The following is a 27,709-nucleotide window of genomic DNA, read 5'->3' as shown; positions in this document are numbered from 1 at the left end:
GCACCGTTGTGCTCACCTGGTGGAGTACATCCTGCCCGATCCCCCGTCTCTGCTGCAGAAACAGATAAAAGGATTACGAACCATATTTAAATTCACATTCCTGCCTATTGTTGCTGTAAAAGCTCGGAGCTCGTGGATATTTTCCTCTCAATGAGGTCATTGCATACTTTTGCTGTAGTAACGTTTCCGTGGAGACGTGCATGCATCTGCACTGAAAAGGGAAAAGCTTTTTGCGTGCGTATTTGAATTTCAGTACACAAAGTGTCATTATTGGCTGCGTATCTGTGTCCGTCTTACTAATGGGTTTCGTGTGTGCGTGTCCTTGAACCGTACAACGTGGATATTAATTCTGTCACAGCAGACACAGTAGATTTCCACTTTCAGCTGATGGCGCGATGCCTGTCGCCTACGTCTGTGCCATTTTTAGCCTGCGGCGGCTCTGGCCGGCCTCGTTGCCACCTTGCCACACGTTGCCATGTGTGGGCAGACGCTGACCCAGGGCCCCCGTCTCCTGGGCTGCTGCGCTTGCATGGCGGGGCTCCCACGGGACTGGGCTGTGGCCCGTGGTGGGGCAAGGCAGAGGAGGGCGGTGGGGTGCTCGCCACTGACTCAAGCACACTGGCAGTCTTAAGGAGCGCTGCTGAGGGGAAGTCCTGTGCGTTTGAAGTAGGGACCTCAGAGAGCCTGTTTACTCAGGCAGGGGAGGGGGGGGGAGCTGGCATGCTGCACAAGAATGCCTGTGTCATGACGGGAGCGGCGGAGACGAGGAATGCGCTCCACAATCCCAACACTGTAGAAGCCGGGCCACGGCTGAGGTGGCAGCCATTTCTTCCTATTTATTTTAGCTCCCTCTCCACTCAATCACCGGCCCTGTCTGTGGTCCACAGCATCCCTGGAAAAATGAAAAATGGCCTGTGCTTTTATTTATGGCTTCAGATTTGCCAGCAGAGTATCTTCATCCAATGTGGATGAAATCTAAAACTGTGAACTACTTTACTTCAGTCGTTCGTTTATTCAGGGAGAATTCAAAGAGCAGGCGTGCTCGGCCGTACTGTCCTTCAGCTGTTCAGCTTTTCACTCTGAATATGTTCTCGGTGGTTTGCAGGAGTTTATATTGCACGTCTTTGGCCAGGTGAGGGGTCTGTAACACTGCTCTGCCATTCATCAGTACTGCACAGGATTGCTGTATCTGTGTGACGAGGTTATTTCCAGTGCCATCAGTTTCAGCTGAATTCACAGGTTTCTACAGCACGATTTGTTTCGACTCACTTCACTGCCAAACGTTCTAACACGGCCTGATGAGAGCTTACCGAAACGTCTTCAGCATACGAGCTTCTTGTGAGTCTGTGGCACCTTTGTTTGCCTACTCTGGTTTGTTTGTAAATGGGCTGCATGAACCAACGTGAACCCAATTTTTAGCTCAAGGCCCGTGCTGTCTTGCTGGCAGACATTTGTATTTATTGCTGAATGGACAACGACCTTTCTTGCTTTCAGTTTATTTTTTCGCTCTGAGGATTCATTGGCTTTGTACAAATTGCAGAAGAAGCCAAGGCGTGCCTCACGCTCTCACTCAGTTTGGTTTAAAATAGTGTTCTCCTGTTAGAACTTGCAATCGCAAGCACTGAGCTTACACTTAAACTGAGCTGTGAAATAAACCAAATATATCATCACATGCTGCACAGAGAGAAGGTTCGAACACACGGCCGGCTAAAGCCTTTCTGTGTGGAGCATGTTCTCCCCGTGTCTGTGGGTTCTCTCCAGGTCTTCAGCTTCCACCCAAAGACATGCATGCTGGGTTAACTGATCACCAAACACCCCACAATATGACATTACCACAATCTTTCACTGATGATACCATATTATAGCAATTCTTTTACATTTTCAGTATACTGCATATTGCATTAACATACAGTGATTGGTTGTCTTCTGTCAGCTGCAAACATCGTCCTCAAAGTTCAACTTTGTCATTACATGCATGCTGTTTATGGTAATACAGCAATTAACCGTAATAAGTAGTTGAAAATTGTGTATTTGTTGTTGTCTGCATAGACAGAAATTTTACACATATTACATCTGCGCTCACAAACTTCCTGTTCTACGTGAATATAACCAGAATACAAGCAGCTGGGAGCCGGCTGACACTCAGACTGATGCCAACATGCTGCCAGTCGGTCTGCATTTATGAATCAGATAAATGATTTTCTGTCTGAGGGTGGTTGCAGAAAAGTTGCCTCCTGATAGGAAATTAGGCAACCTGTGCAATCACCTTGTGTGTGTGCAACACCCTGAAAGGTCTGGGCAAAATTTTAGTCTCCACAAGTTGGAATCGGTTACAGAATGTGAAAAAACATTTTTTCCCTTCTTTTGACATTTTTCTTTGATAATCTTTAAATGGCGTTGAAGCCTTTAACTGTTGGATTACATACATGTCAGGCTCAACCTCAAAACCTCACATCTGAAGTGAATAACCATCAATAATCTCACTCAGTGCTGAGAAACCTTTCCTCCTGGCTTTAACGTGGATGTAATTTAACAAACACGGCCACTTAAACATTGTTTCAGAGCAGACACCCCCCCCGGTTTGAAATTAAACTCTCACATGTCAGCAGCCTCCTCCAGCAGGTCCAAGTTGCAACAAATGCCCTAGAAAGTTTTGAGGAGCCCCCCCACCTCCATCCGATTCTCCTCACAGAGGAGACACCTTGTATTAGTGGACCCAACTGTGCTTTGCCAGAAGCCAGAGAGCGGGCCCTAGACGAGCCGTGTCCACGCCTCAGTGCGTCAGAGCTGTTTTGGTTGTTCTACACAATATTTGCCAGGTTTTCAAGTTGCCGCCGATCGTTGCGTTGACACAACTGTATAAATGCACTTTAGAGTAGCCAGAGTCTTCTACAAAGAAATCAGTAATGACTCGAAATACTTTTTGTAAATGGGAGTTTTCATTATTTTACATTATTACAAAGAAAATCTAAAAACAAATTCGTCTTACTGAGAGAGTCACTGTTGGTGAGTTATCAACAACTGCAATGTTATCCATTTAAAATGAATACTGGATATTATATAACATGTTATAACAAATAGTGCCCCTCCACCCTCCCTTCATTCTTATTTTTGATTATATCTGAAACGAACTGCATACGTCATTACAGAGCTAACAGGATGTAGTCCACTGTGGTTAAATAAAACACTGGAAGCATAATCACCGCCTTACTGGTAACCACCAGCTCCTCTAGAGAAAAACAGACGTCCTGATGAGTCATTCAACCTGCAGCTCCGCCCATTATAACCAGTCAGTCTGCTCGAAAACAACAAAGACTTTTTCCTTTTATTATGAGATGATGATTAAAACAAAAGTAGTTTTCTATTTCTCTCTTCTTGTTTTTTCTTTTTCTTTTGCTAAATCAACATTTCTCAGGTGAATAAGGAGCACTGCTATGTTTATTGATTTGTTTGACCAAAAGTCCAAAGATGCTGAAATGAAAATGATGTGAAACAGAAGGTCACACAAATCCACTCATTTAAAGCTGGAACCAGAAAATGTACTTTTGCTCCAGTAAATGATTAAAACTGGAATTATAAATTTGCCTTTTCAGCATTTGAATTGAAGTGTTATGAATCCAGCTGTGCCTGCACACCCGGCTGGAAAATGTGTCTCCTCTTTTGAAAACATCTGCTTGGTTTCTCCGTGCGTCGCTGCGCCATCTCCTCATACTGCTCATTAGTTAATCATTAATCAGGAAAAACATCATAAAGCTCCGACTGCATAAAGCCTTTTCCAACCATCGAATATGAAACATGTATAATTCAGGCCAGCCGGCACTTTAGAACAAGCTTTGGCCTCTGCTGACACATTCATGTGCAGACCTGCAGCTGCATGACTCGCTTATTACTGCTGATCGAATGCTCGTCTGACACAATGTAACTGTTATGTAACAGCAGATCAGCGAGCGCCTTTACTCAGCATTTTAAAATCAACGCCCTGCAGCGGCTTTCACAGCTGGAAATGGAAAACATATTAAAAGTCGTATGTCTCCCGTCTTAATCTTACAGAACCGGAGCTCGATGTTCCCGGGACCCTTGACTCAGTAACCCGACAGGTGAATGAGACGGTCCGGCGCCGCAGACGGAGGGACGCTGGAGAGGACGACTACAACATCGAAATCCTGCTGGGAGTCGATGACTCAGTGGTCCGATTTCACGGCAAGGAGCACGTGCAGAATTACCTCCTCACACTGATGAACATAGTGAGTCACTACAACTTCATTCTGTTCCTAGTTTGAACTGTTGTGTGTTAAACCTGACTTGTGTTTTGGTCCACATGCAGAACAGCATGCAGTAGGGATGCCACTGGGCAGCTCGGTGGTGCAGTGGGTACCCAGCTCGCTTCTTGCTCTGCTGGGGCCTTCCTCGGGAGTTTACCTCACCTTTGTGGGTTTCCTCCAGGTGCTCCGGCTTCCTCCCACAATCCAAAGGGATTCTAGGTTAATTGGTGATTTTAAATTGGCACTGGATGTGCTTAAAGCACACAGAATAAAGGGTTGTATGAATGCACTGTACTGACACGTAAATGTAAATCCCAGTCCAGGAAGTCTGGTAGCGTGGCCTGGTGCCATTAAAATTCAGTATTCTCTCACCTCTTATAGCTTCTTATGCGTTTTAACCACATCCTCCTTCTCTTTTAAATGTTTGTGACACTGCTTGCACATTGGCTTCCTGTACGACTTTTAACAACTACTAAAGATGTGTGTGTTTCAGTTTTGGTGAAAGAAATTGCCACATCTTCTTGCTCCAAAATCGAGACTTCAAAGCAACGCTTGACAATAGAGTGACGTCTGCGGACACGATACCACAAAGTGTTCACAGATGTCGTCAGTAACATGATGCAGATTGTTTAACCTTTATAAAAGGCAAATATAATGCTGGGAATCAGAGTCTGCTTGTAGGAGCAGCACAGTGGATCAACGACTGGTGTCTGACAGCAAAAAGTTGGACTGTGTCAGCTGAGCTGGGCTTCAGCATCCTGGGACCCTAAAGATAGAGTCAGATTCCTTTTTTACTTTATTTTAGTGTTTTTTTCTGTGATCATTGACTTCTTCCCTCCAGTCAGCCATGTTTAACCCTTTAAAGCCGGTCAGAGCAGCACGCTCTGTTTTGCGTAACTATTTTTAAATTCTGGTAGCTCTGCAACCACGTGAGCTAGCTCAATAATTTTTTTTGCATATGAAACCGGAGGAGTTGTACTTACATCTTATGCCATCAGCTTGTCCTCGGTCACAGTTTCCTTCCACATATAGCTTTGCAAAAACTGCATAAAAAGCACTTGCAGCAACAAAAACATAATATTCCAGAAACACGCTTTGCTGATCTGATCAGCTGTTCATAACACTTCCTACGTCCATCAGCGCGAACTATCACATGTCCGCCATGACCTGCCCAAAACCGGAAGTGACGTCATTTTTGCGGAAATGTAGTTTTTTACCATCAGGGCCTCATGAGCCTATACTGGTGTTTTTAAAAGTTATCTTTGACTTTATGACTTTCTGTGTGGTTTCTGGGATGCTTAGGACTCATATTGCACTGCTGGAAATAGTTTATTTTGATGCATATGCTGCTTTTTTGCAAATTTGCATTATAATATTTATTTTCGTTTTTCCTGCAGTATATAAAAATTGGTGTATTTCAAAAATAAAACAATGAAGACACTCAAAATAAATTTCCTGTGGTGGGAAACTATTTTGTGAAACTTTTTTGTATTTACAGTTTTGAGGGATAAGCCTCTTAAATTTCTCTAACTAGAAATATATGTTAAAAAACAAAAAGATTTTAATTTTTTTTGTAGTTTATTGCACTTTTTTGCAATTTATGTAATTACTATGCACTTAATGCAGACATATTATTAAAATCTGGGCTGTAATGGTTGTATTGATGTATAGCAACTTGAAATGCTCCCAAAAATGGCTCCACAGCATGTAAACATATAATATAAGCTCTGGTGGACTTGGTTCTATGGTAGGTCTTAAAGAGTTAAACTAGGAAGGAAGAAACCTCCAAATAATAAACACTCTTCAGTCTCTTTGTCTCCCAAAGCAGTCGTTAACTGTATCTTCATTTCAAAGTGTAAACGAGACTCATTCAAAGTGCATTTTTAGTTATCCACACTTTTCCGTTTTGTTGTTTGAGAGCTGGTGTTGTCTCTCTGTTGCTCTGGGCTAATCTACGTTTCCTATCACATATTGTATGGAACTGGTCTCGATATAAATAAGTGAGTCATTGGTGTCACAGCAGCCCACTCCTGTGGGTTCTCTGCTGTGGATCAGTGTTATATTCAATTCAATTCAATTCAATTTTATTTATATAGCGCCAAATCACAACAAATGTCGCCTCACGGCGCTTCATAGATACAGAGAAAAACCCAAAAATCATATGACCCCCTATGAGCAGCACTTTGGCGACAGTGGGAAGGAAAAACTCCCTTTTAACAGGAAGAAACCTCCAGCAGAACCAGGCTCAGGGAGGGGCGGGGCCATCTGCTGTGATTGGTTGGGGTGAGAGAAGGAAGACAGGATAAAGACATGCTGTGGAAGAGAGACAGAGATTAATAACAGATATGATTCGATGCAGAGAGGTCTGTTAATACATAGTGAGTGAGAAAGGTGACTGGAAAGGAAAAACTCAATGCATCATGGGAATCCCCCGGCAGCCTACGTCTATTGCAGCATAACTAAGGGAGGATTCAGGGTCACCTGGTCCAGCCCTAACTATATGCTTATGCAAAAAGGAAAGTTTGAAGCCTAATCTTAAAAGTAGAGATAGTATATTGTATTGTCTGAATCAGGAAATAATGGAGCCTGCAAGCAGCTGTTGGGATGCCAAGTGCATCTGTTTCCTCCGGTGTGAATACACACTGTTGTCCCCACACACAGGATGCTAATCGTGCCTCCGTGGGAACTATTACTGCCATTCAAGTATGATCCCTAGCAGGGATTCCTCTGCCCTCCGTGTGCAGTTAGCTCAGACTGTCATTAGTCTCTGGAGGCAGATTAGATGCAGTGTTTGCTCATCACGTCCTCACAGATGTCACAGATACACCTTGCTTGTGTTGTGAGAGATTGGCACATGTGCCATTATTTCCTGAAAGGTGAAGTGTTCCTTTAATGAGAGGTTTCAATGCAGATGGAAGAGAAGGCGGAGCATTTTTGCCGCCACGTCGTCACTCAAGTTTCTGCCGTCGCCGTTCCTCGGCAGCAAATCAGCAGCTGATCAAAGCTTTCTGAAGCGACGGGGCGCAGATGATCACATACCACCAAATTCTGATAGACGTCGGTTTTTGTGTGATCGCTGACATGTTTTGGGGCAGAACAATTTGACTTGAAACATGAAAGGATTTTAAAGAAATCAAAGCAACGAAAGCATCGGTGCATCAGCGGGAGATATATGATCCAGTCCAGAAGTGCTGATTGCTTAATGTTGTTTACACACATGTTGTTGCTCTGCTTGTGTTTTCATTTAGTCTGAGAGTTTGTAAAAAGGCAGGATTGCCTCTCGTTTCCTCACCGGCTTCATTATTTGTAGCTGTATTAACATTCATTATTTGTAGCGCTGTATTCAAATTACAAGCCTCTCAGATGCTGCTGATATTCCCCATAATGGACCCATACTGCGCTTGGACATGAAAGCAGTTTGTCTGCCGGCTTTATTTAAACGAGGACCTTTGCTGGGCTGATGCAGGCTTTCTGGTTCCAACGCTCCAGCCTGGACGGACTGGAAGGATTGCAGCAGTTTGTTTGTCAGTGACAGCCAATCAGGGCCCATCAGTCACTGGTACTGATGTTTCCTCCAATCTGGATGTGGTTCACTCTGTCTGAGAAAATGCACATTTTTAGTTCAAACTAAAGAAAAACAGATCGAAAATTGATCTCGTCCAATAATATTCATGAAAGTAGGTCAAATATTTAGTTTTATTATGAGAGTTACATATTTTATGTCATCATTTTTTTAGTTTAGCTTATTTTACTGTTGCTACATCTAATTTGTCACTTGTTGACATTCATATTTGCACATTTGCTGATATTCAGGTTTTTTCCATCATTAGCAGCACTGATCATTTTTGATTCCATGTCTTCTAAATGAAATCTCATAGTGCTCATATATAAATCTCTGTGGTGAAGCACTTTCAAAACAATACAGCCTTTTAAATTTTGGATAATACAAGAACAGGTGAAAATCTCCTCCTCAGTAGATCTTCACCGAGTTCCTTGGACTTTACCTCTGTCCACTAGAAAGGAATAGAAAAGTCTATTTGTAGCCTTCAGCACCACTTACAATAAGATATAAGTGAGCGTGTGTGTGGAGCCATGACACTCAATTCAATTCAATTCAATTTTATTTATATAGCGCCAAATCACAACAAAAGTCGCCTCAAGGCGCTTCATAGATACAGAGAAAAACCCAACAATCATATGACCCCCTATGAGCAGCACTTTGGCGACAGTGGGAAGGAAAAACTCCCTTTTAACAGGAAGAAACCTCCGGCAGAACCAGGCTCAGGGAGGGGCGGGGCCATCTGCTGTGATTGGTTGGGGTGAGAGAAGGAAGACAGGATAAAGACATGCTGTGGAAGAGAGACAGAGATTAATAACAGATATGATTCAATGCAGAGAGGTCTGTTAATACATAGTGAGTGAGAAAGGTGACTGGAAAGGAAAAACTCAATGCATCATGATGAGCAGAACTGTACATCTCATGATTTTAGTTATCAGTTTACCATGTATAGATGTTTTTATTAAGCCTCTTCTGGCATGAATAGTAAAACTGCATTTACACTGGGTGTGCAGTGTCCTTGGATTTAAGGAGCAGAGCTCAGTGTCCCTGATCCTGTCATGATATTCCCATCTCTACATTAAATGCCTCATAAATACCTAATAATAATAATAACCTCAGTTCCTGTTAACTTCCAAAGTATAAATGCTCTTCAGTCTGCCACACGCATCACTCTATCGCTCTGGATCTCTGCAGTGTCTGGCACTGAAGCTTTGAGGTTATTGATGGTGTTTTCCAGTAGAGGTCCCCGCTGGCTTTATCTGGAGGCAGCGCAGTCTCTGAACACTGATTACTGTGATTGATCTTCTCTCTATCTCTCTTTTTTTGCTCTTGTCTCCTTGTTTCCCTTTTATATTCCTCTACTCTTCTTTCCCCTCCTCTCCTCCTCCTTTCCCCTCCTACACCACCTCTTTTATTCTTCTTCTCCTCTCAGCTCCCTTCTTCCCTTTTCTCCTCACCCCCGTCTCATCTGTGTTCATCATCTTCACTCCCTCTCTTCTCTTTTCTTCCTTCTTCTGTTTCAATACTCTTCTCCTGTCATCTCCCCTTTTTCCCAGTTTCCCTCTCTGGTCTTCCAGTTTTCCTTCTCTTTGATATCTCTCGCTCATCAAGTCAGAGCCCCCTCTTCTTTGTGTTCGCCATCCTCCTGAGAATTGGAACTGATTGGACCATTTAATGAGCATGTATGTATGAATTCTGTGGGCATCTTCACAAGCGACTCTTCGAGCAGTCCAATCAACAACAACAACTTGATTTTCATGGAAAGTTCTGCATATAGACACACACACACACACAGACAAACACACACACACATTTAATTATTTGGTTGTGTCCAAGCGATACGTTAGTCCTGAATCTGTTACAGTAAATGAGAGAAGAATAAAGTCTGTTCTTTTATTGTTACATACTTCATCACTAATGAGACTCCATCAGTAAGCAGCAGGCTCACAGAGTCAGGCAGCGCTGTTCTCTCTTTGATTTTTATTAGATTTGTCTCAGATTCAGATGAACTCTACAGAGTTCTCTCTGTTCTTTTTCCTTTTTATATCCAGATTCTTGGTAGTTTCATTTTAAGTGAGAGAATTATTTGGATGTCTTGGAGTGAAATAAGAATTTAATCAACAAACAAAACCTGTCTGAGTACTCGGTGGAGAAACTGTTGTTGTCAAGCACAGCATTGAGACAGTCGTCAGGTTTGCGTAGATCTCAGGGGGGATTTTGGCCCAGTCCTCTTTACAGAAACTCCTGTAAGGTCTCCCCTGTTTGCTAACATGACTCTTCTGCTGCACAGTCTTTTTATGGTGACCTCAACGTCCTTCTTTTCACTCCTTCGTCGCTGTGACAGTAGGTTTTGCATAATTGTCATGCTGGAAAAGTCATCCTGGTTGAAAAAGGAGGTTCTCAGCCAAGATTTTACCCTACATGACTCCATGCATCGGTCCATCAATGTGGTGAAGTTGTGAATGTAAAGAAAAACAGCTCCAACACATAATGTTTCCACCTCCATGCTTTACTGTGGGGATGGTGTTGTTTCGGTTGTGTTTGGCTTCATCCGACCACAGCACCATCTTCTTATTCATTGCTATTGATCTTCTCCTCTTACCTCTTTCTCACTCGTTTCCTTTCATCTTCTTTCTTTTGTCTCCATGTCTCCGCTGCTCGTTTCCTCTCAGATTTCTCCCTTCAGTCTCCTCTACACTTCTTTGTTTCCATTGCTCTCCTCCTCCTCTTTGCCTGCTGCCTAAAATCAGCATAAAGCACTGAGGCGATGGTCACCTACGCGATATGTCGGTTGACTTACATATTCAATAGTATGTGGGCACTAATGTGAGATTTAAAAAAAAAACAAAAAACCCAGGAACATTAATGTGCTGCTGTAAAAATCTAAATTCATCTCCTTTTAGAAATCCAACCAGCTTCTGGCTGCAGTGAGATTCAGCACCTGTGTGATAAGGCCCAGCTCACAGTAAGCAAACTGGTTTATCCAGAGTAGTTGGACAGGGATGAGGTCAGGACTCGGTGGGAACTGGTCAAGGACTTCGACACCAAAATGGGAGAACTGATTTTTATGGGACTGGTTTTGTACACAGATGCTCAACAGATACAGTATCATCATCCATGTTGGTAAAAAAAGAGCTCTAAAATATTTTTCTTAACTGCAAATAACGCAAATCAGCATTAGAACAAACACATGGACACTGTCTCTGTGCAGATGTAGAACAGGTGATGTCAATCAGTAACTAATTACTGATTACTTCCCCAAAAAAGTAATCCCGTTACTTTACTGATTACTTATTTTCAAAAGTAATTAATTACTTAGTTGCTTAGTTACTTAGTTACTTTTTAAAAACACGATTTACAACCTGAATAGGTGATAAAGCGATAGATCTTTCAGCCCAATTCTACTTTTTCTACATAATCCATCATACAAAATGTAATCAAATGGAAAAGTCTCTTTTTAAAACTTGTTTTATTAGTTTTAATCTTTTAACTTTATGCATCAAGCAAAAATTTTATTATATGCAACATTCTCTGACTGGAAGAAATTTGTTTAATATTTAAACCTATTTTCTGCACATTCCAGCTCATAAAAAAATAAAAAATAAATATATATATATATATATATATATATATTTGTGTTTACACTCAGTCTTTCAAATAGATGCAAGTAAAACACAGCAGAAAATAAATAAAGTCAAAGACTAGCGGTCCTGTTGCTCTATTTTCACCTGTAAAGCAGGAGTCGGGGTAGGCGGAGGGTTACCCTGGTGCAGGTGTGCAGCGGTCAGTGGAAGAATCCGCGAGTTTCTCTGTGAGTTTCCCATTACGTCGTAGTTACTCGGTGCTTGCTCGGAAGTTTAGGGGTTTTTTCGCTGTAAAAAGAAGTTTTCTTCCCACGCACAACGGACACTAATGTTTTTGTCACTTTTTATAGAATCAAACTCAAAGTAAGGTCAGTACTTCCACGCTTTAAACGCTGCACGCTCATACTCTCTCTGCACTCGATATATGATCCATTGTTGATCTGCACACAGCTGTTGTCACGAACGTCGCACTCGCTTACGTCACTGTCATGAGACATTCTCGCAAAAAAATCACGGTTTTAGTAACGCAGTAACGCAGCGTTCCTACGGGAAAGTAACGGTAATCTAATTACCGTTTTTGCAATAGTAATCCCTTACTTTACTTGTTACTTGAAAAAAGTAATCGGATTACAGTTCGATTACAGTTACTGCCCATCTCTGGAGACGAGTAACCTGACCTGTCAAGTGGGTCCTCCACCTTTCACCCACTCCCTGCTGACTTATGCAGGTGCTCTGTGCTGAAGTCTAGTTCAATACGAGCACCTATAGCATGGACATCCTGGTTGTGATGGAAACTGAGTAAGTGAGTTTATGCCAAATGAAATTTGAGAGCAATAAGCAGGACTGTGTGATTATGGCCAGAATTTCATAGCTGTTGTTTTGATCAGTGTTGAGGGAATGATTATTCATGAGCTGTTGTTATAGCAGTGTCATGTAAACCAAGCGCTGCTTTCACATTTTCCCATTTCCCACCTTTGCGTTGAGCTACATTCCTGTTAATTAACCCCTCTTTGCAGACAAATCAGGTGTTTATTCACTTCATCCAAGATCATCTCCCAGAAGCAAAAACCTCATTCACTCCCTTCATTGTACCAGCGTGATGAGCGTGACTAAAGCTCTACAGCTGTGAGAGCCTTCTTTGTTTCCCCACCACTGGTTTTTCCACTTATAACACATCTTTTGTCTAATGTGTCGAACGTTTTTTCTGAAGCCTTGTGTGTTTATTGGACATGTATATCTAAGTGTGATTGTGTTGGTGAGTTCAGCCCATCTTTGTGATCTGGATGGATGCAGTGATACGCTGGATGTGTCACATTGCACTGTTTTTCTTGGCCTGCATGCATTAGTTGTGCTGCAGTTTGTGTTGTGTTTTCACGCAGACGAACGTGTTCGTCATGTTGCTTTGTGGTGACACAACCCTACAGGATTCTTTGCATATGATTTCTTCAGCTCTTCAGCTTTTGCAGTGCTAGACTTTTTGTTTTTAATGTAGTGTTGTGCATCCATGTGGTGTGTGCGACAGCCACATACACATACAGAAACACCATCAGGTGGTGATTTAGGGCTCGATTCACTCTTGGTGAAGCAGACTCAAAATGTGACTAATTGTGCAGCCCCAGTGACAGCATACGATGAGATGAAGTGAGTCCTGCTGCCTCTATGTGGAGGAAGCTGTTAGGAAGTCATAGCGCTGGGATGAGTCTTTGAGAGCGAGCAGCTCAGTGTGTTGGATCACATATGGTGTAACCCTCCCTGAAGGAGAGGCTCACAGTGCAGCTACTGCAAGCAAAGCAAAGCTGCTTTGCTAGTAAATACACATTCAGGATCAGCAGCATTTATCTGTCTTCATTTCGAAGCTCCCATCTGTGATTCACCTAGACTGTTACTTCATAAAGTCCCAAGGAGTGAAAAATGCAAAGGGAGCAGCAGGGAGTGGTCCTCGTCCAGCGCTGCATCGCCTCAAAAAGTCGACAAAGCAAAAACGATGCTCTGGGGACAGTTTAACATGTGATGATACGCTGCCGGGAAATGTTTTTCTCCACCTCTTCTGTCCTGAGTGGAGAGCACTGACTTATTGTGTAATGAGGCAGATGAGCGCAGTGAGAAATCAGTGGCCCAAAGAAAATGAGGCCTTTAGTCCTCATGCTCTGCTAATTGGCACTTCTCATGTAGCATGTCAGAGAGAAAGATGGCGAGATGTTGACCTGTTCACTGATTCGATTGGTGCTCACTGTGCAGTCAATCAGTTGGTGACAAAACAACAGCGGTGAAAGCTGCATGATGGGCACGTGCAGATTTTGTTCAGTAGCATGTATGTTCTTTTTTGCAGTTGTCATGTTACACAAGAAGTGCTTGCGAAATTAAGATTACCATCAATATTTTAGAAAAAATTATTTTAATTGCATTTCTCTGGCATAATCCAAACACATGCAGTTGGTGTAGATAGGTTAACTGGTAACTCTAAACTGCACATAGGGATAGGCTCCACCCCCCGTGACCCACATAAGGATCACGGGAGGTGGTGAAAATAAATGGTAATTCCAGAACAACACTGTGTGAACTGAAATACTAAACACTACGGACGTAGAACCTTAAGCATCGAAAAACCTGAACATGACCCGAAATGAACAGACGACCTCCTTCTGGCGCCCCCCATGTGTGGCAGCATGTTACAGCAGCTCTGCTCATTTCTGAACTTCTTACTTATTTCCCCTTTATTTTCTCGTAACTTTTAAATTAATTCTTAGAAATGTCTCTCTTATGTGCAATACTACTAAATGTAAAGTGCAATATTGTGCAATACTGTCCGATGTAACATAGCATGTTATTCTATTTTATGTCATCTATTCTATTGTTTTTCTTAATTTTTGCAGCTTGTAACTCTTTCTTGTGACCCAAAAAATTTCCCACAATAACACCTTACACTACACTACACTACGCTACGATACGCTACGCTACACTTCGCTACGCTATACTACACTACATTATGCTACACTACACTACGATACGCTACACTACGATACGCTACACTACGATACGCTACACAACACTACGCTACGATACGCTACACTACACTACGCTACACTACGATACACTACGCTACGCTACACTACCCTACGATACGCTACGATACGCTATACTACACTACGCTACACTGCGCTACACTACGATACGCTACACTACACTACGATACGCTACACTACACTGCGATACGCTACACTACACTGCGATACACTGCGATACACTACGCTACGCTACACTACACTATGCTACACTACACTACGATATGCTACGCTACACTACGCTACACTACACTACGATACGCTACGCTACACTACGCTACACTACACTACGATACGCTACGCTACCCTACGCTACGCTACGATACGCTACCCTACGCTACCCTACGCTACGCTACGCTACACTACACTACGATACGCTACGCTACCCTACGCTACGCTACGATACGCTACCCTACGCTACCCTACGCTACGCTACGCTACACTACACTACGATACGCTACGCTACCCTACGCTACGCTACGATACGCTACCCTACGCTACCCTACGCTACGCTACGCTACACTACACTACACTACGCTACGCTACACTACACTACACATGATGGTCATTAGAAGAACCGGAAACACACGGGAACACAGCTGGGACGAGTCAGACATAATGACACAGGGGAAGCAAAACTAGACACCCTGACCCTGGGACGAGCGACTGTCAAAATAAAACAGGAAACACACTAAGATGCAGGCTAAGACACACGGGCTTGACCCAGGGACCGGGGGGAAGAAACTGAGGAAGGGAGACACACACAAAGGGCGAGGAGACAGAGACACAGATAAGACTACAAACTCACACAAGCACCACAGGGATGAGACAAGGACACGAGAGGAATTTCACATACAGGAAACCATGAACTGGAAATATAAGCAAACTCATTAAAATCTCAAGAACACAATAAACTCAAAATGCTGACAGTTTCCCTGCCATCAAGTTTGTTAGCATCCACTGCAATGAAAGCAGTATTTAGGATCTTAGAGAACACACTTAGTGTATTGACACTGGGTCATCACACCAGACTGGTAAAAATGTTTGTCAGCTGTCCTGGTGCTGGGATTAGCACTAGAGTTCGCTGGCTTGTGATGAATTTGTCCTGTTTGTGAGTCTCCTTCACTTCTTATTTGGGTTTTGTCCCTCTTTTGTGCAGCCAAGCAGTGACAAATCTTTTGTGAATTGGGGACCTTTCTTGTGCCAGCAGAATCGAATATTCACGACAGTATGGAAACATGAGCTTAGTCACAACATGTGATTTCATTCCTGCTGTGGACGCCTGCAGACATGATTTACTCTCCTGTCTGCTTTTTGTTTTCGCTTGGATCCAGACGTGAGAGTCAGACCGGAACAATTTGACAGTTTTGTCTGTGTCAGAATATTTTTGTTGTTTGAGGTGAACTGCTTAAATATGCATGTGGCACCTGTTCAGATGGATTTATTTTAAGTAACTGGACCCAGTGGCTTCCATTGCTCAGTGTGTTTCAGCACACAGCGATCGTTTATATATAGATATTTAGGAAAACTGTGCAAAACCTGCTTAATTTAACCCGTTAAAGCCGGTCGGAGCGGGCACGCTCTGTTTTGCGTAACTATTTTTAAATCCCGGTAGCTCTGCAACCACGTGAGCTAGCGCAATAATTTTTTTTGCATATGAAACCGGAGGAGTTGTACTTACATCTTATGCCATCAGCTTGTCCTCGGTCACAGTTTCCTTCCACATATAGCTTTGCAAAAACTGCATAAAAAGCACTTGCAGCAACAAAAACATAATATTCCAGAAACACGCTTTGCTGATCCGATCAGCTGTTCGTAACACTTCCTACGTTGGATTAGACGTCAGCGCAAACTTTTGCATGTCCACCATGACCTGCCCAAAACCGGAAGTGACGTCATTTTCGCGGAAATGTAGTTTTTTTACCATCAGGGCCTCATGAGCCTATACTGGTGTTTTTAAAAGTTATCTTTGACTTTATGACTTTCTGTGTGTTTCTGGGATGCTTAGGACTCATATTGCACTGCTGGAAATAGTTTATTTTGATGCATATGCTGCTTTTTTGCAAATTTGCATTATAATATTTATTTTCGTTTTTCCTGCAGTATATAAAAATTGGTGTATTTCAAAAATAAAACTATGAAGACACTCAAAATAAATTTGCTGTGGTGGGAAACTAGTTTGTGCAACTTTTTTGTATTTACAGTTTTGAGGGATAAGCCTCTTAAATTTCTCTAACTAGAAATATATGTTAAAAAAACAAAAACGATTTTCAATTTTTTTGTAGTTTATTGCACTTTTTTGCAATTTATGTAATTACTATGCACTTAATGCAGACATATTATTAAAATCTGGGCTGTAATGGTTGTATTGATGTATAGCAACTTGAAATGCTCCCAAAAATGGCTCCACAGCATGTAAACATATAATATAAGCTCTGGCGGACTTGGTTCTATGGTACGCTTTAATTACTCTCCAAATATTGCACCTTCTCCTCGTTTTTCTCCTCCCTGCCTCGATGCCACAGGAGAGGAGGAGATGCTGTGTAGTCGGTACACATCTTAACACGTTTGTGTTGGTGGTGATGCGGGGCTAATTATATTTATATTCAGTGGTTGTGGAAAATCCCCATTCATATTTACACTCACGCCCACTTCATTAGTTACACCTTGCTCATACTGAGCATTTTACCTTCATCGTCCTTAATTCTTCATGGCACAGATTCAACAAGGTGCTCAAAACATTCCTCAGAGGATTTGGACGATATTGATGTGCTAGCATCAGCCAGATGCTGCTCCACATCTGCAGATCCCTCTATCCCATCCCAAAGGTGCCAAACGTAATCATGTTCAATATGCCAGCTCGAGATAATTTGAGCTTTGTGACGTGGTGCATTACAACCATGTTAGATGGTAGATGCTTGTTAACAACATCATAAAGGGATGGACACAGTCAATACTCCATACAGGCTGCGTCCTTTAACAGTTCTCAGTTGGTACTAAAATATGCTAAGAAAACATCCCTGACATTATATCTAAAGGCCTGAACCTTTGATACGAGGCAGAGCGGCTGAATGCTTTCTTGTTGTTTACGCCAAAACTGTGAGCCTACACGTCACAGTAGAAATCAAGACTCATGAAATCAGGCACAATTTTCCAAACCTCTGCTGCCCAGTTTTGGTGAGCCAGCTGTTTCCTGGTCTTTGCTGACAGCAGTGGCCCCTGGTATAGTGCTGTGCTGCTGTAGCCTCTTGATGTGTTGTGCACTCAGAGATGAATGCACAACACATCAAACCACATTATTGTTAATAAGTGGTTTTTGAGTTGCTGTTTCCTTCCTATTAAGCCAAAAACAGCCTGGGCCTTGACGTCTGGCATCAATAAAGCATTTTCACCCAGAGTGCTGCTGCTCGCTGGATATCTTTTTGTTTTGAACTGCTCCCTATAAACCCAGACATGTTTTTGTTGGATCAGCAGATCAACAGTTTCTCAAATACTCAGACCAGCACCAATCATGCCATGTTCAAAGTCACTGAAATCATTTCTTCCTCATTCTGATGCTCAGTTTGACCTTCAGCATGTTGTTTCGATCATGTCTACATGCCCAAAGGCACTGAGTTGGTGCCGTGTGATTGACTAATTAGATATTTGGGTAAATAAGCAGTTGAGGACATGTGTAGTGAAGTGGACAGTGAGTGTCTGTTTTAGGAGTAAAAAAAGACCCACTGTAGGAGGAGAAATGGGCACCTCTGAGTAATATTTACAGTAGATTTCTTGAATAAGGATTCGTTCACATTTTAGACAAATGGATGTATTTTAAATATTGGTGGTAAGTGTCCCTTAAATCTACCCCCATGATCCAATCTTCTTCATTTTCACACGTTCATTCTGGTCACCATCACAACTACGTAAACGGATCTTTTTTGCCATCTACAAATATGTTTGTAGTATCTAGTATACAAGTTTGAAAATACAGAATGATTCTCATTAATATCAAAGGAATGATCACAGTAATTAAGTGCACCGAGTTGGCTTTGTTCAGCAGAGGAAATGTGCTTGCTTCAGCTGTTTCCATTCATAGGTGACCGTCACTGGCTCATTCATCTGCCGCTCAGTTTCCAGCCAAATAATAATGTCCAATTAAATGTTTTGCATGTGAACACTGGGGGCTTGACAATCTCACACTTCTCACTAATATGACCCAATCAAAGTGCATGGGCCATGTGTCACATAAAATGGTGGAATTGACGTTAGGGCTGCCACGATTAGTCGACTAGTCACGATTACGTCGACGACTGATTTAATTGTCGACGCCTAGTTTGAAGCTTTGTAAGATCCCAAAAGACGCAGGAATAAGTAGTAGGATTTAAGAGTGTAATAACGGACTGAAACAGAAGATGGCAGCACTGCATGTACAAGGATGCCAGCTGCCGTTAAACCCCGAAGAAGAAGAAGCTGTGTCCCAGAATTCATAGCGCAGCCCAGCTCAGTTTCCAACAATGGCGGCAGCTAGTTAGTTTTAATATTACTCTTATTATTCTTTCTGGGTCACAAAATAAACGTTTAACATATTTTCAGGCGAGAATGTAGCTGTGTAAACCTCAAATATCTGCTCAGTTTATCAAGACACCACATATTTTCAAAAGCGCTCCGACGTTTTCGGAGACGTCTGTTACCCACTAGCTCGATAGCTAGCCGGGGGCTAGGCTAACTAGAGCCGTGAGAACACTGGACTCCCGGCAAATCGTTTTCAAACCCACCGCCGTCTTTCACTACTCAGGTTAAACATGATATATAAGTCACTTAGATAACTTAAAAATGTTATTGTTTGGCTTTGTTTAGTATTTTATTTGTTCCTGAGTAAATCGGTTTGGCTGAGATTAAAGTTATAGTGTTTACACAGCTGAATAAATGTCAAGCAGACAGCTGATTATCAGAAGTGTGAGATGCTCAGAATTTACTCCGGTGTCCTGTTATATTTTAGATAGCAAGGAGTTTATTAAACTTCACCGAAACAATCTGCAAATTTCATTAAAATTTAATAAACTATCATCTTGTTTTTATTGTTAGTTAGCACAGACCTTAAACACTTAAAGCTGTAAGCTAATGATAGTTATATAAGAGCAGATGCTGCTGGTGCAATAAGCTGTACGTTTTACGTCCAATGGATGATGATCTCATTAGTCGACTAATCGCAAAAATAATCAGTGACTAGTCGACTATCAAAATAATCGTTTGTGGCGGCCTTAATTGATGTCAGAACATCAAAATCCTCCTGCAAAGCATCAGTACATGCATACGGCCCCCAAAGTCAATCGAAACTGGCAATTTGTGTCACGCATGGCATCATGTCATATATTCAGCATTAAATTAATTGCATAATATGTATGCATAAGTGAGGCAGGACTATAATGACTTGTCCTCTGCTAACTGTAGCTCTGCAACTATCAAGCAGTCCTGCAAAGTCTTCATGCATTAATATTATAAAACGTAACAGTTTTTGCTATTCACGCCTCATGAGGATAAGTGAACATGGATATAATTTAAACAGGAAATGTATTTGTGCATTGTTGATATCTCAGACACCTGCAGATACGGAGGAGATGCGATGCCTTTGTCTGAATAAACACGCATGTCTGCAGATGATAATGGTGCTGACTGCTAAAATAGAAAGCTACAGATTGTGTGCACAAGTCTCACTTCACTGTTTCATTCAGATTCAAATCGATAGAAAACATTAGTCAGGCTGCCTGTGGAGAGTCCTTCAGCAGCCTGCTTCACTGACTCATTCGCTTCTCTTTACATTACTTCCGAGGCTGCAGGAAACCAGGCGGGTTGAATGTTAAACGACTGTCACATGCTCAGTGCTTGGTTTCTCCGGAGCTCTTTACAGGAAATCATTCGCATGAAGAGTTGAGTTTTTAATCTGTCTAAATACAGACACAACATGCATAAGCACATTTCCATATCTAGTCATAATCTCTCTTTTAATGCTGTGCAAGCTGAAGGCACCATCATATCCAAAACTTGATGTTTTTGTTTCTTGCAAAGATCAAAACTAAGATAACAAGCTGCTCCCTCCTATTATTCATATTATTCATATTTACCTGGTCTTGCAATGCACCGGCACAGTGCTCGCAGAACTCTGTGATTGCAGACGTTCATGGAGTTTTACTCTAATCAGTCGGATTTAAAACTGAGATTTACCTTCAATTTCAGATTTCCGATTCCTTAAAAGTGTTGTTTGTCCCCCTGCACCTCAGGTGAATGAGATTTACCATGACGAGTCTCTGGGAGTCCACATCAACGTGGTCCTGGTCAGGATGATTATGCTGGGGTACGCCAAGGTGAGTCCCCGAGTCCTTTTCCGTTGCTTTTTTAAATTCTTAAACTTCTTTTTGCAGGTGACATTCCCTTTTATGTCACAGAAGTGAAATAGAGATGAAAATGTGTGCAGACTGCAGAGGTCACCTAGTCTAACTCACTTTTACACACAGCGTCAAAACGCACATTTCCATTTGCTCGCTGTAATCAGCAGTGGCACTTATGATTTATGTTCGCCACGACTCCTTCAGCTCGCTCTCGTTTTCAGCCCAGGGCTGCTTTACAGTCTGAGTAATTACAGGCTGCTGCCCGAGTACTAACATGTTCATTTGCATCTGCCTTTCTCTCTCCTTTTTCCTGTCAGTCCATCAGCCTCATTGAGAGAGGCAACCCATCGCGGAGCCTGGAGAACGTGTGCCGCTGGGCCTTCGTGCAGCAGAAAGGTGATCCCGATCACGCCGAGCACCACGACCACGCAATTTTCCTCACTCGCCAAGGCTTCGGCCCCACAGGGATGCAGGGTAAGGCCCCGTCACGATACACACCAGTCAGCTTTCTGTGTTGCAAAATGTGCAACTTGTCAGTGAGAGCAGATTGTTAGATTTTAAATAAAGTCATTACAGGTGATGTTGATGTTTAGAGAAAAAAAAGTTTTGAAGCGTTCGTTCTGCAAATTCAACATTTAGCAAACACGTCTTACGTGTGAATTCACTCCAGATTCTCTCTGATTACATTTTAAATGCAACTATAAAAATAGTTTGTGCCCCAGTTGCTTGAGTTAAATTGACTGAAATGATTCACGAAGAGGCACCAAGAAGAGAAAACAATGAAAAGCCTCGTTATTACTGCTATGACGCACAGAAAGGGTGACCAGGCCTCCGTGGACTCTCCCTTCGTGCTACTTGTTTGGCACTTTTACTCTTGTTGCTGAGGCTGATTTGAAAGACTGGTGGGGGGGGGGGAGCAATTTCCAGTGTCTGCCAGACATCGACTTCTCCTCCCTCCTTTTATTTTCTCTATAGCAGCCAAACTTCAGCAGTGAAAGCAGCCAAATGCCCAAAGTCAGCACTATCAAAAGCCTCTTCCACGCTTTATTCCTCGTTTATTTGCAGCTGCAGCAGACGGTTTATTTGGAAGTGAATGCACCGGCAGTGACATTTGGTCTGCGCTTGATTATGGAAATGTGTTATAGCTTTGTATGTAAGGACGGCTCTTTCACTGTTTCTGTCAGTCAGGTACTGACCACAGCACACTGCATGCTCAGGTTAGATGCTCCGTTTCGTCCTTCGTGCTCCCGTCTTTTCCGTGTATTTTGCTTTTTGTATTCGTTTGTATGCTGTTGTGTCAGGCTGCTGATTTAGCAGCTGTTTCTTGGTCAGGACATGCTCATAAAAGACATTTTAAATCTCAACACTTTCCTGGTCAAACAAAGTTAAATCTATTTGCACCTTTTATGGTGCTGGAAGAAAGGCTGGTGCCAATCCAGCTTTCCAGTTGTATGGAGAGACGGCGTTGTTAGGCGAGTGGGGGCGATCTTAGTGCTGTTATCAGCCCTCACATACACAAAGAGATTCCCCAGGTCGTGGAGTAGGTCTTTGAGGATGAGCTGCAGGAGGCGTGTTACAGGAAGTCCATCGATACATTGATGTGGAGCCGATGGTAGCGAAGCTTTGCAGGTTAAAATTCCACATATCTAAGTAGAATAGAAATTAATTATACACTTGCTACACTAGGCTACAAATCACACATGAAATTATTATTTGTCATCTTTTCTGACTATTTTTTCACTAGCTTTGCATTTGAGAGTCTGTGTTTACTGGTGCATGAGGCAATACCTGCACCCAGAGGCTGCACAGGACGTCCAAAGGAAGCAAAGAGTGAAGACAGAGGAGATGATTCCATATTTTTAAAGTGAAATTATGTATAATAAAATGTGTTGTGACTGAATAAACCAAAGGAAAATGTGACTTAACTCTTAAAACTTCAAATTTATTTCCACCAAACCGTGCTGTTGTTCACTGGGAAACATTCAAATTCAAATTCAAATGTTATTTGTCACAAACACAGTACGATATGCAGTGAAATGCTTAGACAACTGCTCGTGACCTAAAGAAAAAAAGAAAAGGCTATGAATAAGATAGAAAATAAATATGAAAATTAAAAAGGGTAAATTTAACTAGGAAGGAATAAAATAAAATATAAAAATTAAAGTTAAAAATGAAATAACCGTACAACACAAATTAGAATGAAGGGTAAATTTAACTGGGAAAGAATATGATAAAATATATAAATTAAAGTTGAAAATAAAATAACTGTACAACAAAATACACAATACACAGTACAGAAATATATAAGAATGTATGAAGAAATATAAATATATATATATACACAATAATAGCAGCTGTACAAGTATTAACTGGAAATGAGGAATATAATGTCCAGTGTTGTGCAATCCACATTATTTAATAATATAAACAGTTATTAATAAGCTGTATTTTATGTTCAGGGCAAAGATTTATCCATTATATTGGAACAAGCATTAGACTAAATAAAAAACTCGCACTTAAACAACTTTGTCCCTGTATAGTATTTTTGTTATTGCTCTTTTTGTTGGTCTTGCAGTGTGTGGGGTATGCCCACAGTGTGACACAGGAAGCTGTCTCCCTCACAGGGATGAGAGCTCGTGCTGTTAACAGCAGGCCGTCCCATCAGGCCTCCCCGACTCTACTTATTTTAGTTTGATTGTTGCTGTTTGTTTGAATTCTTCTCTCTGCAGCAGGAACCTGTGAGATTCATCAATCTGGATCTGACAGGAATTTATGAGCAAAATAAGCGAATATATTCTCTGCTGGGGTTTGGCACTTTCACCTCTGGTGCACAGTTTTGCTCAGCTTAGCCCTGGGCCATGACAGTGCATGTTTGTGCATTTGACACCTCAAATGAGTGCAAGACTGGAGTGCAACATATCAGACACATTGTGAGTGATTGTTTTCAATAGACACGGCACAACCACAGGACAAACCTGCCCTGTGTAGTGTGGGACCTGTTAAGGTCTTCTGCATGGTCGGGTCCCTTTTAAAGCTTAATATGCTGCTGCTCCCTGTCTGTAGCCCACTCTGTGGATAACGACCCTGTTAGTGGGTTTAAGTCCGTGTTTCTCCATCCATCAAAGCTCAGATCTGATGTTTTCTTTCCCGTACTGAGGGCGCTGGTGTGGGTGGGTGAATAACTGTGACTACTGCTGGATAATTCCAGACCTGATGGTGTCCAATTACACTTCCAGTCTCATGAGCTCATCTGTTCACGCAGGATGTGTTTGTTTTGTTCGCCATATTCTCTGTCAGTCTTTGTGAGCAGAGATCTCCTTCTGAAATAGCATGAAGCTTAGATTCACTTATGGGTGTGATGATTAAAGTCTTTGGAGCTGGAGTTCAGCAGCAGTGCATCTTTTCTGGGCTTCTGTTTGGAAGCTGTTGAGAGGTATTAAAATCCAGTCCTCGTGCAAACTTTTGGCCATTTAGCTTGAATATTTCTGTCCAATTTTTGATTGTAAACTTTGAAAACAATTAATTTCCCTCATGTTCTGTTTGGTCAGTTGTCTTTTTCTTTGCATTGAGTTCTTCAGCACAAAAGACCAGCAGCCAAAAACGGATCACTTGCGATGTTCATGTTTGTGGTTATTGCACTGACTCCAAGCTGACAGACACTTCGACACTGTCAGCTTTAAGCCGTTCTTGTCATGAACCGAAGTTCAGTACACAAGCTGGACCCAGAAGCAGAGACAACACGCACAGGAGTACGAAAAATAAACTTTATTTCAACTAAAGGTGTCCCGGAAGGGTCAAAGGAAAACACGCGAGAAACTAGAAAAACCAAGGGACCGGGGGATGAGTTACGCAGGAACGCCGTAATCAGGACTGTGGGAAGCTGCAACAGAAAGAGGAAGAGAGTCACTGGGGAGCGGGGAAATAGCAGCATACGTGGGGGAGAGTATGAGTCTTACAGTCAAAGCGGGGCCGTGGGAGCCGGAGGGAGGGGTGAGGGTCTGCGGGGGAGCTCCAGGAAAGTAGAGGCGATCGGTACCGGAGGCGATCCAAACTCCAGACGGGCAGGTGGCTCAAAAACACGCCGAGCTGTTACCTGAGCGCAAAGAAAAAGATTAGCGTTTGTTCAGGTAAATGAGGGTTTTCACAACCGCCTTCCCGTGGGTGTACGTTACCGCTGTGAGACGACTAACGGACTGGCGTGGAGCAGCTGGCTGGGCTGGATCAAATAGTCCACCTGATAATCGCCTGAGATGGGATGCAGGTGTGGAGTTAACAGCCACACCCGTGGGCGTGGGCATCCCATCAGCTCCTCGGACACCGGGCCGCGGACCATGACAGTTCTCTGGTTGGTCTTTCTTTGCTGCTCTGAGTTATTTCAGTTATTCATGCTCTGTTACTTCTGCAGTTCTTTAACATCAGATCAGATTGATGACTGAATGAACTGCTCCCTTCGAGTGGATCTGTAACCTTTTCACATTCATTTAATTAACATATTAGTCTCACTCACAAGACAGATTACTCAAAGGTTTTTAACTAAAAGTTTTCTCAGGTCCTTCTAAACCTAAGCTTTACTGGCTCAAATCTGGGAGCCTGAACGTTGTCGTACAAGCCTCAGCTTCAGCAGTCAGAGCCCTGAAACCTTAACCCCGACTCTGATCTCTCCCTGGGCTTCCTCTGAAAACAAGAGACACACAGTTATAATAAAGTCACTTGGAAAGATGGAAACAGCCAATCTGGACTCTCAGTGAAGACTAAATAGTTTGTATAAATGTTATAAATCACTTCCCCCACTTTTGCAATAAATCTCAGGTGAGATGTGGGTTAACCACTTAAGCCCCACGCCCTCGGTACCGGGGGCAAAAAGGAGGAGATCACGTTTAATCGGTTATAACGCGGGTTGAGAAATATAAGTCCAGACATGTGTGGTATCCACAGAAACCTCTGAATCTCAGCTAAAATATCATATAAACCATTTCTACAACCACCAAACACACCGAAAACAAGCCGTGATTAAATGAGCAGTTACGTAAATGCGCAGAAGTCCGCTAAACAAACAAAACCGAACCAGAAATTCTTCAGACTTTGTGTAACCGGCTAAAGATGGGCTGGTTAGCTTCCAGAGCTATCACTGACTCCACACACCAAGTTTCACCACGATCAGACCAAAATTCACTGAATGAGCCGCAAAAGAAGACCACAAAAACACACAGCGGCGCAAATGCACTAAGACCGGTATCCACGTGATTAACAGTAGTTACCATGCCTACCTAGCTGCATCAGAGCAGTTTTCTGTCAACAACCTCCATTTTAGACCCACCTACAGACACGTGACTGAACAGACGCCACATGCAGTAAATTTGGGCCCACGTCGGTTTTGGCATCACAACGTCTGATTGGTTGAAGAGCCGTGAACGTGGCATCGTTACTTTGAATCTATTGGCTCAAACGATTAAAAAGACGTGTCAATCACGCAAATTGACCAAAAGAAACCAAAGTTACAGCCCCTCAGAGTTTAAAGGGCCAGAGGCCAATCAAACGCTCTATGCGCGCTGCAGAAAAGGGCCGTTGGCTAATAAATAAATAGTTTGTATAAATGTTATAAATTACTTCCCCCACTTTTGCAATAAATCTCAGGTGATGTGGGTTAATGTTGTTTTCCCCAAATGGGTGACTGAATGAGGGAAACATTAAAAAAATTCTTGGGAGAAATGAAACAGAAGGAAACGTATAGAAAAGTTAATTATGGAATATAGTTGCAAGTGAAATAAAACCTCCTCCCTGCAGCCTGAGTGCTGCACAGATAAAGCAGCACTTCAGGATTCACCAGTCCTCCCAGCATTTGGACTCCGGCAATTAGCAGGTAGAAGTGGCTGCAACCAGTCGTCTGCTGCTTTCACACAACAGCACACACACACGCCTCTTTTTCTCCGGCTTAAAGTAGAGAGAGTGTCACAATACAGAAAAGTCAGTGTGATGTAGTCGAGCTAAAGGTGTGAGGACTTAGAGTGTGAAACAATCTCCATCCTGGAGTTTAATTGGATCTGAATGATCCTTCAGTTCATTACAGCCTAAAATCAGAGATGTGAGTCGAGCTACGTGGACACGATCTGTAAGAGCCTCGCTCCTCTGAGCAGGAACCAAACAGCAGCATTATTGTGTGCTGATTGTGCCACAGCTTCGATGATACTGCATTTGTTGTTGTGTGGAAGAATTCATTAACTGGCTATACTTGCTATCAAGACAGGAGAACATTAACTGGTATGGTTGGTGACGTAAGCCCCGCCCTCTGTTCAAAGATGGTCGCTGACAGTGGATGTAGATGGCTTCTTTCACCCCGCTTTGAAACCATCTGTGCAAAATGTGAGCGTTGGCATTCACAGACCTCTCTTACTAGTCCATGTCAGTTAGCTTGGAGTCACCACTGTGATTATCATGAAGTTCACCCGGACGTATCAAATGCACGAACGCTCCTAATTTCGCCAGTGTTGTGCAGATGAAAGACAGCAGCTCCAAAGACGTGTCTTGTGTACAGCACTACAGAACAAAAACATCCCCGAGGTTTCTCCCAAAATGCACATTTTTCCTTACAGACCGATGTATTTGACAAACACAGCAGAAACAACGAGCAGTCAAAGGTTTAAGAAAAGACTGAAATGTAAACAACTTCAAGTGTTTGTTTATTTCTGAGCCTTGTTTCAGATAAAACGCTGATCCCTCTCTGTCCTCCTCACTGTATTTGTAATCCAGAGATTTCAGTTCAGCACTCGGGGGACCTGCAGCCGTGGAAATGCCCGCGGCGTCTGATTAAATAAAAACAAAGTGAGAGGAGCTGCTCTGGGTTCTGATTTAGATTTGATTTATATGCACAAAAAGA

General features: G+C 42.5%; 1 protein-coding gene across 1 annotated transcript in view; it reads left to right on the top strand.

The window, feature by feature from the left end:
* adamts3 (ADAM metallopeptidase with thrombospondin type 1 motif, 3) overlaps positions 1–27,709 on the top strand; it is a 170,481-nt gene that overhangs the window by 71,177 nt on the left and 71,595 nt on the right. Inside the window, exons 5-7 of the mRNA XM_087849509.1 lie at positions 4,051–4,244; positions 20,728–20,811; positions 21,153–21,309. Of these exons, the coding sequence (XP_087705635.1) occupies positions 4,051–4,244; positions 20,728–20,811; positions 21,153–21,309 (435 nt within the window). The remainder of the gene's footprint in view (positions 1–4,050; positions 4,245–20,727; positions 20,812–21,152; positions 21,310–27,709) is intronic.

The sequence above is a fragment of the Neolamprologus brichardi genome, chromosome 12 (genome assembly GCF_056152115.1).
Source record: "Neolamprologus brichardi isolate AB-2024 chromosome 12, ASM5615211v1, whole genome shotgun sequence".
Lineage (NCBI taxonomy): Eukaryota > Metazoa > Chordata > Actinopteri > Cichliformes > Cichlidae > Neolamprologus > Neolamprologus brichardi.
Note: the sequence above shows the minus strand (reverse complement) of the source record. Positions and strands in the feature narration are given on the sequence as shown.